Consider the following 14,873-nt stretch of genomic DNA (forward strand, 5'->3'; position numbering starts at 1 on the left):
TTATAAGAGTTTAAACTTCATGAGGGGTTTTATCTTACCACCACGCATAGTTAGCAGAATTCAGAGGAGATCGAAAAACACCCAAAGTCTCAATGATAACCAGTATTTTGAACACATCTTTACCAAGGGTACCAATAATTCACCGCTGGTAATGTGTGTTTTTGCATCAGCTTTACTGTTCTGCTGAATATCAATAAGGATTTGTCCTCAGAAACAGAGGCAGATTTGTTGCGTTAATTGGTACCATCTTTTGAGTGACTTCCTGTGTCCTGAGGAGAAAAGACTGTTGTGTTGTTTCTCAGTGACCTGCTTTCTGCGTAGAAACAAAGCATCCTGCAAAGGATATTTATCCCAAGTTATTTACCAGACAGAGCCAGATTTACAAAGAGAGGAGCATTCTTTTCTTTAATCCTGATGGAGAGATAATTAAGTCTTGTGTTAGACGCTTTTTATAAGATGAAGACTTACCTTATGTTCCCCATCCGGCGTTTAATATTTTCCAAAAACTGGGTAGCATTAGACTCACATATTTGTGCATTCATATTTGAGGTATTCTCTGCAATACTTTTTATTTCCTGAGTCACTGTGTTTTGTTTTTTAGTAGTCAAGCCAGTTCAATGGATATTAGGTTTCAGAATTGTCTTTAGTTCTGCAAACAAATCTTGAACTTGATTCACATTGTTTTGCACTCCAAGAAGGAGAAAAAATGATCAACGTATTAGAGCAATCAAATACAGAGAGAACATTTTGCCTGGCATGGAAACATTTTTCAGTGATATCTACTCATGTCTTACCCAGTTCCACCAAACATCAAGGGTGAGGAAGTGAATGCAACAGTGATGCTCGGTGGTCCAGTAGAGCTGCACTGCCACAGCGACGCAGTGCCTCCACCAACTCTCTTATGGCGAAAAGATGGCCGCCCTATTTTCAGGAAACCTGGTCTAATTGTCTCTGCAGATGGTAGTTTACTCAAGGTAGAGTCTGTTAGAGATTCTGTACGAGTACATCTTGTACAGAACAAAAGACTTTTATGTATTTTGTTGGGATGTTATGTGATAGACCAACACAACGTTTAACAAAAGTGTGATGTGGAATGAACATGATGAATGGTGTTCAAAATTTACAACAATCTTACAAAAGAAGAGTCTGCATCTGTGGTTAGATAGAAAGTCATTTTATTGGAGTTCTCCATCCAATTGGATTGAGTTTGAGCTAAATTGCTCAAGAAGAACAGGATAAAATTTCAGTCCCTTCATGTGAGGTACGCCAGAAGAACTTAACTTGTCATTGTGGGAAAATGTGGTTCACAGACTATAGACACAAATCCACACCAAGCTTTTGAGGGGATGTTTTGATTGAAATTTTGAAAACAATGCATATTTTTTTCTACTTACTGTACTTTGTCTTGATCTATCACATAAATTCTGGAAGTTTAATCTTTGATTTTTCCAAACTCCCTGATATGTCTCTGAATGTAATTTTTAGGTTGATAATGCTCAGCTGCAGGACTCAGGAAGGTACACTTGTGAAGCCACCAATGTTGCTGGAAAAACTGAGAAAAACTATAACTTGATTGTTTGGGGTAAGTTTAACTTTGTGCTCATTCTTCTAACAGGAAAAATGCTAAAAATGGCTAATTTTTATGAACAAATCTGATTTAATGTCTTTAAATTATGAAATGTTATGTGTAAACTGATCGTAGTCCAGGTGTTTGCAGTTACCAGTTTAATTTGATTTGAGTGCCTCCTTAAGGTGTCTTGTCGTCATTGCAGTTGCTCCCAGTATCCGTGGCTCTGAGGAGGCATCTCCTATGACTGTGATCGAAGGAAGTTTTATCACTCTGTTGTGTGAGTCCAGTGGTATACCACCTCCCAGCCTTACATGGATGAAGGATGGTAAGTCTATCTATGCCAGCTAGCACAAGTCAACAAACCAGTGTATGAGGCCGTGGTATGTGGAGGTACATTTTAGCGCTTTAACTGATCTTTGCTTTCTGCATATTTTAGGTTATGCCCTAAAGCCAGACCAGCGGCTGAAGGTTTTGTCTGGAGGGCGCCAGCTGCAGATCTCCAGTGCTGAGAAAACAGACACAGGCTCTTACAGCTGCACAGCCTCCAGTGCTGCTGGCACCACCTCAAAGGAGTACAGCCTCCAAGTTTATGGTGCATACTCCAGCAACGTCAAATCCTGCATTGATCTGTTCTATAAGTTGCTCATATGTGTTTTGTTGTACATTGTCATCAACTGAAATCCCAAAATTCAGATTCACAAAGAATGAGAATACTCCATAATAAGCCTGTCACAATAATTAATCACAGGATTAATTAAAATGAGCCCGATATTTTCCATTATGATGATAATGTTCTTTCAAACGCAATATTTATTTATTGTTTTTGGTTGTTGTGTCTCAGTACTTGAGCTTCTTTTGCATGAAATGTTGCATCATTTAATTCAGAAAAAAGTGTGGCATATGCATTTCAAAGTAATGTGAAATCAGCAGTTTCTCTCACATTGTCAACTATCTTGTCCTGTTGCAGTTCGTCCTTCAATCGGACGTAGTGAAGACGACTCTAACGATGTGACAGTGACAAAAGGAGGCGGTGCGACGTTACTTTGCGCTGCAGAGGGCGTCCCACAGCCCACAGTCACTTGGCTTAAGGACGGGCGGCCCATAGAGGACCAGCATGGTGCACAGGTCCTAAACGAGGGCAGAGTGTTACAGATTAAAGACGCCAAGGTGTCAGACACGGGACGCTACACCTGCATTGCTGTTAATGTGGCAGGACAGGCAGACATTAAGCATGACGTCAGTGTGCATGGTACGATTCTGGGATAATTTTTTTGTTTGTTTTGATTTTTACATTGACATGTTCAGTTTTCAGTTTGATTAAATAATTACCTTGTTGATCATTTTCCACCATTTTCTCATCATGTTCAGTCCCACCTGTTATAACCGGTCAGGTGCAGTTTCCAGAAAACGTCAGTGTTGTGGTGAAGAACCCAGCTTCTCTGAACTGTGAGGCTTCTGGTATCCCTCTGCCTTCCATCTCCTGGCTGAAGGATGGAAGGCCAGTCAAGGCAACTAGCTTGGTGCGCATCATCTCCGGTGAGTTTGAGTTTTACTGTGCATGGGTTTCTCTCATCTTAATATCAAAGTAGCTCTACAGTTGTTTGTATTTCTTCAGCCATTCCTAATTTCTCCATCCTTTTTGTCATTAAAAGTCCTGTTGACCAGACCATTCCTTTTGTCTGTCTGTTTTGTTTGGTCCAGTTCCTTAAAGCAAAAGACATTGGAGATTCACACTGTTACAGTTAACAGAAAGTATGAGCTGTAGATGGTAATAAAGTCATATGGCTGAAAAATAGTGTTGAAAATCAAAAACTTCAGAAAATTCCTTCCAATATTTTTGGAGAAATGTCAAAAGTGTTCTTACTCTACACCATACAGCATACGATTCGGAGGACTAAAAGCATAATTGTAATAATTTGGAAATTGGTTTCTGTAGATCATTTCAGATAGATTGATGACTTGGAAACAGGTTTCGGCAGTTTCTCACTAAACAAAGTTAGAATTATATAACATAATACAAGCAAGTTAAAAATATAACTCTTAATTTGTGAGGGAGCAAGTTATTTCAGTAACTTGCTAGATAATTTGCTTATTTTTTGCAGCAGTTTCTCATGACCTTGTGTCAGGCTTGAATCTCATTAAATTGGAATTTAAATGTTTTAACATCTGAGGCCAAATTCTCAGTGTTAACTGGTTATTATCTCCAGAGCACAAGAATGCACTTCAGACAGAATCAATTTTATGTGCAGGTATTCCTGCATGGTGTCTGTTTATGGTGGCAAAGAGTCAGATTTTAATACGATCTGTTTAACCTGTAGGGGGGCGTAGTCTCCGTCTGTTGCACACCGCAGTGGAGGATGCTGGGAGGTACACTTGCGTTGTCGCCAACAGCGCTGGAGAAGAGAGGAAGAACTTTGACCTTGATATTCTAGGTGAAGAAAGTGAATTTCTTGAGGCTTTTCAGATGAAAGTCGCATTACAACCATAACCTATTTGCATTATAATAATTATTTAGTTTAATTTCAAGCAAAATTATGAAAACGTTGGATGTTTCATTGGCAGTTCCTCCAAGTATTGTGAAGGAGGGAACGGTCGTGGATACTAAAGTAAAAGAATCCCAAAATGTCACTCTAACCTGTGAAGCATCAGGTAAATTACACATTCTTTGTAATGTAAGCCACATTTAAAAAAAAAAAAAAAGATTCTTAACTTTACAGCTGTGCAATTGTTTAAATTTATTGCCAGGTAACCCTCCACCAGAGATTAAATGGCTGAAGGACGGGCAGCTGTTGGTGCCTGACAGACGACAGCAGATCGCGTCATATGGCCGTTTCCTCCAGATCTTTGAAGCCCATGTTGCAGACACTGGAAGATACAGTTGTGTGGCATCAAACAGCGCAGGAGAACGCAGACGGCATTTCAACCTCAATGTTCTGGGTATGAAGGCACTTTATCTTAATTCATGTCTGAAACATTTATCCTGCTGAGCTAAGTACATTTTGATGAACACATGCATATAGAAGCAGACACGTCGGTTGGCACCTCTGGTCAAAACATGTAAAAATGATTTATGTCAAACTTTTTCTATGCTGATCTGTATTTCTAGTGTTGCTGTTATTACAATTCCCCAACTTTCTGTTTCTTTGGGGAATATAAATATGATGCTTCACTCAGTTGTAAACAGTTTCTCACAAAGTTTAAAAACTTCCTGGATCTTGGATAATAGGTTCCCTAGTTATCCTCCGTTTTATGACAAAAAGTTTATTTCTACCTGAATTTGGAGTAAATAATCTGAAACTTGACCAGACATGATCCTCAAAAACTTAACCTGGACTCTTTTTTATTAAATCTGATTCACATTCAGTTTATATTCCAAATAAACAGTGTGATTTGTGATTTATTTTTCTTTTTTAACAAATATGCCTTATATTGCCCCATTATTATTATTGCCCCATTAATTAAAGGGGCAATATTATGTATTTTTCAGTCACATAGTTTCATAGCACATTCGAGTCACTGTGTTAACTTTAGTTGTTAGCCAACAATGTTTTTGATGAGGGAATAAGTTTATAACATGATTTAAAGTTAAAAAAGTCAATAATATGTAATAGTAACCTTTTAATACTATAAATGTTATGATAACATTAGTTAGTGGTTTAATCATTCATAACTTCTTGAATACCAGTAATTATTCCACAAGTGATTGTCTTAAAAACTGTTTTGGTCTCTGAATAAATGTTTTCAAAATTGAATCTTTTGCATTAGGAGATTAATTTAAAACTTTTCACACATCTTTACCAGCGGTGCCAACAAATGTACTCCTTTTTAATCTCTTCCTAACCTGATTGTCTGCGAATTTGGCCCTGCTTTTTTGCCACAGTTTCTCCCACCATTGCTGGTTCGGGTCCTGACATTTCTGCGGAGGAGGTTACAGTGACCCTGAGCAGCCCCACCTCCCTGGTCTGTGAAGTCCAGTCCTACCCTCCTGCTCTGATCACCTGGCTCAAAGACGGCAATCCATTTGAATCGACTCGCAGCGTTCGAGTTCTCCCAGGTTTGAGGTTACAAGTGTGAAAAGCAGAATGCAACTTGACTTTTGATTGATGTGATTTTTGTTTAACCTCTCTTTAACAGGCGGACGGACGCTGCAGATTCTTAATGCCAAGAAGGAGGATGCTGGCAGGTACACTTGTGTAGCCACAAATGAGGCGGGAGAGACTCTGAAGCACTATGAGGTCAAAGTTTATGGTGAGTTCCCTGCATAACAACATTGTAATAACATAAATATGATCAATATGTTGATCAATATGTTCTTTTTTCACTGAAGTTCCTCCTCAGATTAATAAGAATGATATCCCCGGAGAAGGACTTGCCGCTAAAGAGGTAAAGATCAAAATTAACAGCACATTGACCCTGGAATGTGTCGCTCAGGCCTTTCCTTCTCCAGCACTGCAGTGGTATAAAGATGGACAGGTAGGAATCCACAATACTACCATTTGCATCTGAAAGACTTTTTTTTCTCTCAAAGCAAAATTCAGTCAAACAATTTTATCATTTCTTTAGGCCCTGATGGCAGATGACCATGTGTCCATCATAGGCAACGGTCGCATTGTTCAGATCAAACATGCCCAAGTGTCAGACACTGGCCGCTACACCTGCGTCGCCACTAATCTAGCAGGAGAGGACGAGAAGGACTTTGATGTAAATATACAAGGTGAACTGGTTGGACTGGTGCTCGGGTTAATTTTATGGAAATGTACTCCTCCAGGGATAAAATCTGTGTCATCAAAGAAATGAACAAACTGGGGTTTGAATTTATTTTCTTTCTTCTTTTTCATTTATTGCAGTACCTCCACATTTCAATAGGCCTGGTGGAGTCAGGGATACTTCATCAATCCCAGGTTTTGGAGGGGATCCTCGTGATGTCATACTTAACAATCCAGTCTCTCTGTACTGTGAGACAAATGCTGTACCCCCTCCAACCCTCACCTGGTACAAAGACGGGAAGCTCCTTACCTCTAATGATAAAGTTTTGATCCTACCCGGTGAGTCAAGTTAGCAATAATAAAATAAGGAAACAAGAAAGCAAAGCTTACATGTAACAGCCCATGCTGTCTGGTTCTCAGGTGGGAGGGTGTTACAGATTCCCAGGGCGCAGCTTGAAGATTCTGGCAGGTACACCTGTGTGGCCATCAATGAAGCAGGAGAAGACTCCATCCAGTATAACGTCAAAGTGCTGGGTGAGGGTTTATTTTTGGTACAGATCCAGAAGTGACTAATTTTCATGGATTTTGCATAGTTTTCTAAAGACTTTTGTGTCATATAATTAATTTGGTGACAAGTCTTATAACTGCGTAAGTCAGATCCCCTTTAAAAACTCTTATAACTACCTAGTTTAATAGTTCAAGCACCAAATACGCCAGATATGCCATAGAAGTTAGCTTTAGAAGCTAACTTCTAAAGTTTTCCACTTTACTTATGGTTGTGCAGCCAATCAGCATCACTAAAAACTCCCAAAGCTCTCTGTTGGAGATATCAACCAAAGAAGAACAGAGTCTCCATTACAACGAATTATGTTAAGGTTTTAGAACACCTTTTTGCAAAGGTTGTATAAGGATTTGTGCACAATCTTTCTACAATTTCAAGCTTTTTTGTGTCTTTACTGCATTAGTACCTCCAAGCATAAGAGGATCAGACAATGATGTGCCTGAAGAAGTCATTGTCCTGGTCAACAAAACTGCCCAACTGGACTGTCACGTGGATGGAACCCCAACGCCCAAGATCACCTGGTTTAAAGATGGTCAGGTGATGAATTCAGGCGGACCACGCAGTATTCTGTCTAATGGACGAGCATTAAAGGTAACGACCAGGAAATGCATAAATATATAAGCAAACACCCTACAGTCGCTTGTTCAGCTACGATTTCATCATGCAATAAAAATTTTAATCCCGGCTTGACAATTTGAGTATTCCAGAAATTTATTCTGCAATGTCACAATTTTTTTTTCCACAAACACACTGCATTAAAAATGATTTCAGACCTGAGAGTCACCATCTTTTTCATGTTTTTATAGTTTTGTTTAAGCACAATAGTTTTTTGTTTAACATTGATACTGTTGCATTAATCTTGATGTTTAAGCAGTTTTTGTCTCCCTCAGGTGTCAAATGCTCAAGTTTCTGAAACAGGACAGTATGTGTGTGTGGCTGAAAATGTAGCTGGAAGTGCAGAGAAACACTTTAACCTGAACGTTCATGGTAAGCTATTAGAGGCTGTTCTGATTTGCCTTTTAGCTTTGTGAATTGGATGTAATTTTAATATGAAGACTATGACTTGACTGAAATTTTTATGCTTTTACAATGACTTGGATTACTGCATGTTTCTTTTTTTTTTTTTTTGCAGTGCCTCCCACAATTGTTGGTGTGAGTCCAGAGAATGTGACGGTGGTGGTGAACAACTTTGTGTCCCTCACCTGTGAAGCTAGCGGCTTCCCTCCTCCCACCCTGAGCTGGCTAAATGACAGGGGACCCATACAGCCTAAAAGTAATGCCCTCATCATGCCAGGTACTGAAATTATTATCAGTCACGAATAAAAGAGAAGTACAGTATTTATGTTCTTGCAACAGAATATGACATAAGGTTCTGAACATGTCTGTGTCCTTTCATCTCTTCAGGTGGTCGTACTTTACAGATCCTTAAAGCTAAAGTGTCTGATGGTGGAAAGTACAGCTGTGTGGCCATAAATGCAGCAGGACAGGCTCACAAACACATCTATCTCACTGTTTATGGTAAGCCCATCATTTCTTTTCTACAGATTCTTCTCGGTTTTTGGGTTTATTTCATACTGAACAATTTTTAATTTTCCTTGCCTCACCAGTACCTCCAAGTATCCGAGGCAACAGTGGAGACGTGCCTGTGGAGGTTAATGTTCTTGTTGGGAAATCTGTAACTTTGGAGTGCGAGTCCAACGCAGTCCCTCCTCCCATTATCACCTGGTACAGGAATGGCAGAGTGGTGACAGAAACAACAAACATACATATTCTGCCAGGGGGACAAATGCTTCAGATCAAACGCTCTGAGGTGACACAAACAATGTTGGCTTCTATTTTCTATTAATTATGGAATCATAGTAAATACCTACTACTTAAAAACAGTCTCTTGCAGAAGTATGCACACCCCTTGAAATGTCCCACATTTTGCTACATTGCAGCCTTAAGCTTTGTTGTATTTCATTGGGTCTTATGTGATAAACCAACACAAAGTAGCACATAACTGATGTGGAAGGGAAAGGATACATGGACCTTAAAATGTCTCACAAATAAACATGGGGTTCATACTTTGTAGAATTACCTTTTGCATAATTAGAGGTTTAAGTCCTTTGTGAGTATGGTTTGCACATATAGAGACTTAAATTTCTGTGCAAGGTAGCTCAAGTTAATTCAGATTGAATGGATAATGTTTATGAATAGACATTCTTAAATCTGAAAGTTCAAAGGGCATTAATACTTTTGCAAGACACTGTCTAATGCCTCTTATATGTGCAGGGATCATTTGTATTTGCAAAAATATGCAAAGTTTTTATGCAACAGTTTATTTTCTGCAGGTGTCTGATACAGGCCAGTATGTCTGCATGGCCTCAAATGTTGCTGGCCAAGTGAACAAGAACTTCAACTTAAATATTCATGGTAGAGTATAGATTTCAAAAACAGCTAAAGCAGGTGTTTGAAAGTGCTTTTTCATTCGCGGCACAATAACAAATAGTTCTAACTCTTCAGTTCCTCCCAGTATCGACGGCCCAGCAGAGGAGAATGTTGTGGAAACCATCAGCAACCCAGTTGCTTTCACTTGTGATGCTAATGGAATCCCTCCACCCAGTCTCACGTGGCTGAAAAATGGACACACTATAGGTACTGTGATTATATCCAGACAATGTACGACTTAAGTCATACAGGTTAATAATCAGTAACACTAAACATGTAAACTTTTTGACTGAAAGTTAGTAAATATAGATAACTGTTGTAATCCTAACAGACCTAAAACAATCAGTCTAATTATGTGCGTAATCACAGTTATGGAAACTTTATATTTCCTTTAGAGAACTCTGAGTCTCTGGAGATGAACATCTTCTCAGGAGGCAGCAAACTACAGATAGCACGGCTGCAGCTTTCTGACAGTGGGACCTTTACATGTGTGGCCTCTAATGTTGAGGGCAAAGCACACAAGAGTTACCACCTCACTATGCAAGGTACATAAACATCATTACTATGAACCTTGGGCTGATTTGAATCCCTTAGTAGAATAGCTTAAAAGAATAAATTAAATAGTTTTTGTTATCACAGCAAATATTTAATATCTGTCAGCTGTTTTGCACTTAACCTAATAATTTCTTCTTAGTCCCACCCAGTATCTCTGGATCAGAAATGCCCAGGGAGATGGGAGTCCTTGTGAATGAGAGCATTGAGCTGGTCTGTGAAGCTCAGGGAATTCCGACTCCGACAATCCAGTGGTTGAAAGATGGAGAAGCCATCAACAGCACAGAACTCAAAGGTCTCAGGTACTTAAATGTACAACCCCCAGGTGTTTGAATAGCCTTGGTAGTATGTCATTAGCCTACCTGTCTGAACTTTTGCACCCTTATGCTGCAGACAGATTACAGTAATTCACAGCATGGCTTACTGCACTTGATGTAGGAAGATGTGTAGCTTTGAGGAAATAAATTTGCTGCTTTGTCCTCCCACAGATTTAACTTTGTGGCAAATAACCTCTTGTCAAACCACTCCTTGAGTGGGACAGGTCATCCAGACCTAAATTACCATAATTATTAAAAACAATCATCAAAATAAGTATTTAGTGTAGTTTTTAGGGGTTTGGGTTTTTCTTTCTTAAAAATAAAAACCTGTTGTGAAATTCTGAATGCTCTGAATTTAACCATAGCATGGGATATATGCAAAATGCAAACTGGAATTTTTTTTTTATTATTTTGCATTGAAGTTATAAGTTTTGCAAATCTTGTCTGGCAACAATACTTAAATGGTAAATGGACTAAACTTATAAAACACTTTTTCCAATCATATGGACCACTCAAAGCACTTTACACTAGAGTCACATTCACCCATTTGCACTCACATTTATACACCAATACCCAGATCGATAGGCAATTTGGGGTTAAGTGCCTTGCCCAAGGGCACATCGACATGTGGCAGGAGGAAGCTGGCATCAAACCTGCACCCTTCCGATCACAAGACGACTACTCTTCCCACAGAGCCACAGTCACTGGTTTCTCTGCTTTTAATGTGTTAAAAATGTAAAACATCTCTGTCTTTTCCTCTAGGGTCAGTCCACATGGTGATACTCTAACCGTGACCCAAGCGGACCCTGCTGTCAGTGGAAAGTACACTTGTGTGGCCTCTAATGCTGCTGGAGAAGAGGACAGAATATTTAATTTACATGTATATGGTGGGTTTAATTCCTTATTGTAAACTTAAAAGTGTATATGTGATCTATTGCTTGACCTCAAATTTGTCTTCTTTCAGTTCCTCCATCCATTCTCGGCAGCAGTGAGGATCAGACCGCTGTTCTGGACAGTTCTGTCAGTATCGAATGCGTTGCTACTGGGTCACCTCGGCCGCAACTGAACTGGTTGAGGAACGGGCTGCCTCTCCCAGTCTCCTCCAACATACGACTTCTCTCTGCCGGACAAGTTCTCCGGTGGGTCAGTGGTCAGGGAACATAAAGAAGGCTTATTAGTTTTCTGGGGATTTTTGCCTAAGATGTTGTCTGAAATATTGTGTTTAATATATTTGTAAAAAGAGCCGTTATCTTAGAATGTGTTTTTGTAAAAGCTGTAATCATTAAATAATAGGTTTCCAATGCCTTGTAAAAGTTCCCACTTGAATTTTTTTCACATTTTGGCACAAGGAACCAGAGAAGCTAGATTTTTGTTTTTTCACAGACTGTCACAACATAGTGACAGCTTTAATAAATATGTAAAAAAAAAAACAATTTTTATAAAATTACATACTGCAGCTTTAAATTACACACAGATGCTATCTATTTAGATAAATTTTGAAGGCAGGTGGTTGCCTTTGTCCTGTATGTTCCATTCTGTTGTTCTTTGACAAAAAAATAGACATACAATACTCAAAGATTTTCTAATGTATCGAACACAAACAAGTTCAAGGGTTGTGGATGTATTTACTGTTCAAACATTTGAACTACAGTGTAGTCATTTGTAGATATGAAAGTGTTCATGATGGAACATTTTGTCCCTTTGTGTACCAGGATAAACCGAATCCAAGTGTCTGATGGTGGAAGCTATACATGTGTGGCATCTAACAGAGCAGGAGTGGACAACAGACAGTACAACCTACAGGTTCACGGTAAGTGTATTTGTTCATACGTTTAGGTTTCTCAAGGTGAAATGAAGAACCGGCCGGTAATGAGCTTTTAAATTCTCACCGTCAGTTCCTCCTGGTCTGGAAGGAGCAGGAACCACAGAAGATGTGACTGTCATCAGAGGAAATTTGGCATCATTGCTCTGTGTTGCTGATGGGAGTCCAACTCCTACCATTTCCTGGCTCAGAGATGGAGAAACGTTAACGGCTGACCGCAGAATCAGTCTCCTGGGCTTTAACACAACCTTACGGTTCAGCCAGGCCCAAGTTAATGACACAGGACGCTACAGCTGCGTGGCTAATAACAATGCTGGTCAAGCAAGCCGCCATTTTAACCTAAACGTTCTGGGTAAGTGAAAGCAAACTTTATTCTCTACCTTCTATTTTTTCTTTTCAGCTTTTGTTTTAGTTTTATTTTGCTTACTTTTTCAGATCCTCCGCGCATCAGGAGCTCTGATCAACCAGAAGAGGTTTCTGTAGTGGTGAATAATGTCCTGGAGTTACTCTGTGAGGCCACCGGTATCCCAACACCCACTTTGACCTGGCTGAAGGACGAACGCCCACTCCCACAGACAGAAAACCTGCATCTTCTCCATGGGGGAGAGATACTCCGTGTTACCGCAGCACAGGTGGGTCTCCCCAGATTTAAACTGTGAAATCCTACCTCTTTTTGTCACAGCATATGTTGTATTATTGTAAAAATGTTAAAAAATTAACTTTTTCCTCCACAGTTGGAGGACACAGGCAGATACAGCTGCTTAGCAAACAGTCCAGCAGGAGATGATGACAAAGATTTCCTGGTTCGAGTGCATGGTGAGTATTTTACCTGCTGTGTTGCTTTGAATCTTCAAAACAACAAAAAAACTTTACAATTTTAAGAAAAAATCCAAACATTGAGAGGATAGTGGTGAATGTGACAGTAGACAGAAACACATGTTTATCCAAAGCATACAGGCAGTATACTAAAAATATGCTTTCTGCATATCATCAGAAAGAAATTATTTTTTAAAAAATAAAAACAAAATATTGATTCCTCAGTAATATTTCATAATTACCGATCAGAACTCCATTGACCACAGTTCTGGACGGCGCTGCCAGTATCAATCAATCAATCAATCAATCAATCAATCAATCAATCAATCAATCAATCAATCAAATTGTATTTGTATAGCACATTTCAGCAGCAAGGCATTTCAAAGTGTTTCACATAATTAAAATAAAAACAGCATGTGACATTGAATAAACAGTGAGAAAGACATTTTGAAAAAGATTAAAAAAGATAAAAACATTAAAACCCCTTTTAGAACTTCAGTTAAATGTTGTTTAACTGGGACTCAAATCCTCTGGGACTTTAGTCAAAAACACCGTTTGACAAGGACTCCAACCTCTAGGTTTTTAGTTGAAACGCCGTCAACTGGGACTCTAAACCCTGTAGGACTTTATTTAAACGTCATTTAACAAGGATTCTCACACCCCTAGATATAGATTCGTTGACCTGGGACATTTTCCGGGGCGGCTTTACATAGACAGTGTGAAAGCGAAATAAAAAGAAGTTAATAACTAGACGAAAAGTAAAGATAAAAACATTAAAAACATCAAAAACATAAAAACTAAAGATAAAAGCATTAAAAACATTGAAGACATCAAAACCCACACTTCCCCTAACCAAAAAAATAGCCATCCGGGAGCATTTTGGGCCCACTTTGAAAAATCATACCGGCCTAACCGGACCTGGTCGGACCGCGGAACCCGGGCCGCCCGAAAGAGCCCGACCCGGACCGTTCCAGCAAATGTCTGGAACCTGCCTGGGATTTGGACACCCAGACCCGGGCATGAGCTTAGACATTCGGTGGAACCCCTGGACGTCTCCTTATGGCCGGGCACTTTGTTGAAAAACTAAAGTCCCGTTCCACCGAATGGCTAGACCGTTCCAGCAAATGGCTGGACCCTGCCCCCGGGACGGGGCACCGAACCTGGGCAGGGGCTCAGACATTCGGTGGGACCCGTGGAAGTCTCCTTATGTCTTGTGCCCCTGGCAAGGCAGCTATTTGGGAGCACCACCCCATGATTCCGTATGTCGGGGTCCGGTTGTACGGAACCGGGACTGCTCAAGGAGGTTCCGTACCCGGGGTTCTGTTACCGGGACCCCGCCTTACCCTGGTCAAAAAACCCCATGGCTCTGGGACCTCCAGGGAGCTCAACCCTAACCCCCTTAACCCTAGATTGTGAAAAATCTCATCTCGTCCAGATTCCACCTCGGTCCTCCGCAGCCAGGGGGTCTCGCGGAAGTCCCGTACCCGGGATCGGGGCACCCGGACCCGGGCAGAGGCTCAGACATTCGGTGGGAACCCTGGACGTCTACTTATGACTGGGGATTTTAAAATGGCACAAAACCCGTTCCACCAAATGGCTGGACCGTTCCAGCAAATGGCTGGAACACGCCCCCGGGACGGGGCACCGAACCCGGGAAGAGGCTCAGACATTTGGTGGGAACCCTGGACGTCTCCTTATGGCTCGTGCCCCTGGTAAGGCAGCCATTCGGCAGCAGCACCTCGTGCTTCCGTGTGTCCGTAGGACACTCGCAGACATCCGGCAGCACCCCTGTAGGGTCTCTTTTGGCTCGCCTATAGCTCCTCAACCAAAGGGTTCCGGATGGCAAAAGCACTCCCCTTTTATTCCAGGGACCCTCCCCCACCTACCCCGACGCCACCCGCCCCGGAACTGAACTCCCACAGACTTTTTAGGGCCCGGTCACACTCGCAGACATAGGGCAGCACCGCCCCATGACGACTTATGGCGACCCGCTTCTCCGGAAGCGGGCCGCTCCAGGCGCTGCCGGACCCCAGGCTTTTGTAACCGGGACCCCGCTCGACCTCTGCTCCGAACCCTGCGTCTCTGGGACCTCGGGGGA

The 14,873-nt window shown here is 40.9% G+C and overlaps 1 protein-coding gene across 3 annotated transcripts in view; it reads left to right on the forward strand.

Moving 5' to 3' along the window:
• Positions 1 to 14,873, forward strand: part of hmcn1 (hemicentin 1) — an 83,646-nt gene that overhangs the window by 45,934 nt on the left and 22,839 nt on the right. For all 3 annotated transcript variants that reach the window (XM_007550912.2, XM_016670847.1, XM_016670846.1), the window contains exons 41-70: positions 799 to 974; positions 1,486 to 1,582; positions 1,773 to 1,895; positions 2,007 to 2,162; positions 2,538 to 2,819; positions 2,939 to 3,106; positions 3,889 to 4,002; positions 4,133 to 4,219; positions 4,316 to 4,507; positions 5,451 to 5,624; positions 5,705 to 5,818; positions 5,898 to 6,043; positions 6,134 to 6,284; positions 6,418 to 6,615; positions 6,697 to 6,810; positions 7,242 to 7,429; positions 7,729 to 7,825; positions 7,971 to 8,132; positions 8,243 to 8,356; positions 8,446 to 8,648; positions 9,172 to 9,253; positions 9,344 to 9,475; positions 9,664 to 9,813; positions 9,963 to 10,122; positions 10,900 to 11,024; positions 11,102 to 11,276; positions 11,850 to 11,947; positions 12,033 to 12,311; positions 12,395 to 12,591; positions 12,694 to 12,775. In XM_007550912.2, the coding sequence (XP_007550974.1) occupies positions 799 to 974; positions 1,486 to 1,582; positions 1,773 to 1,895; positions 2,007 to 2,162; positions 2,538 to 2,819; positions 2,939 to 3,106; positions 3,889 to 4,002; positions 4,133 to 4,219; positions 4,316 to 4,507; positions 5,451 to 5,624; positions 5,705 to 5,818; positions 5,898 to 6,043; positions 6,134 to 6,284; positions 6,418 to 6,615; positions 6,697 to 6,810; positions 7,242 to 7,429; positions 7,729 to 7,825; positions 7,971 to 8,132; positions 8,243 to 8,356; positions 8,446 to 8,648; positions 9,172 to 9,253; positions 9,344 to 9,475; positions 9,664 to 9,813; positions 9,963 to 10,122; positions 10,900 to 11,024; positions 11,102 to 11,276; positions 11,850 to 11,947; positions 12,033 to 12,311; positions 12,395 to 12,591; positions 12,694 to 12,775 (4,536 nt within the window). The remainder of the gene's footprint in view (positions 1 to 798; positions 975 to 1,485; positions 1,583 to 1,772; positions 1,896 to 2,006; positions 2,163 to 2,537; positions 2,820 to 2,938; positions 3,107 to 3,888; positions 4,003 to 4,132; positions 4,220 to 4,315; positions 4,508 to 5,450; positions 5,625 to 5,704; positions 5,819 to 5,897; positions 6,044 to 6,133; positions 6,285 to 6,417; positions 6,616 to 6,696; positions 6,811 to 7,241; positions 7,430 to 7,728; positions 7,826 to 7,970; positions 8,133 to 8,242; positions 8,357 to 8,445; positions 8,649 to 9,171; positions 9,254 to 9,343; positions 9,476 to 9,663; positions 9,814 to 9,962; positions 10,123 to 10,899; positions 11,025 to 11,101; positions 11,277 to 11,849; positions 11,948 to 12,032; positions 12,312 to 12,394; positions 12,592 to 12,693; positions 12,776 to 14,873) is intronic.

This window comes from Poecilia formosa, unplaced genomic scaffold (genome assembly GCF_000485575.1).
Source record: "Poecilia formosa unplaced genomic scaffold, Poecilia_formosa-5.1.2 Scaffold38, whole genome shotgun sequence".
NCBI classification, from domain to species: Eukaryota; Metazoa; Chordata; class Actinopteri; order Cyprinodontiformes; family Poeciliidae; genus Poecilia; species Poecilia formosa.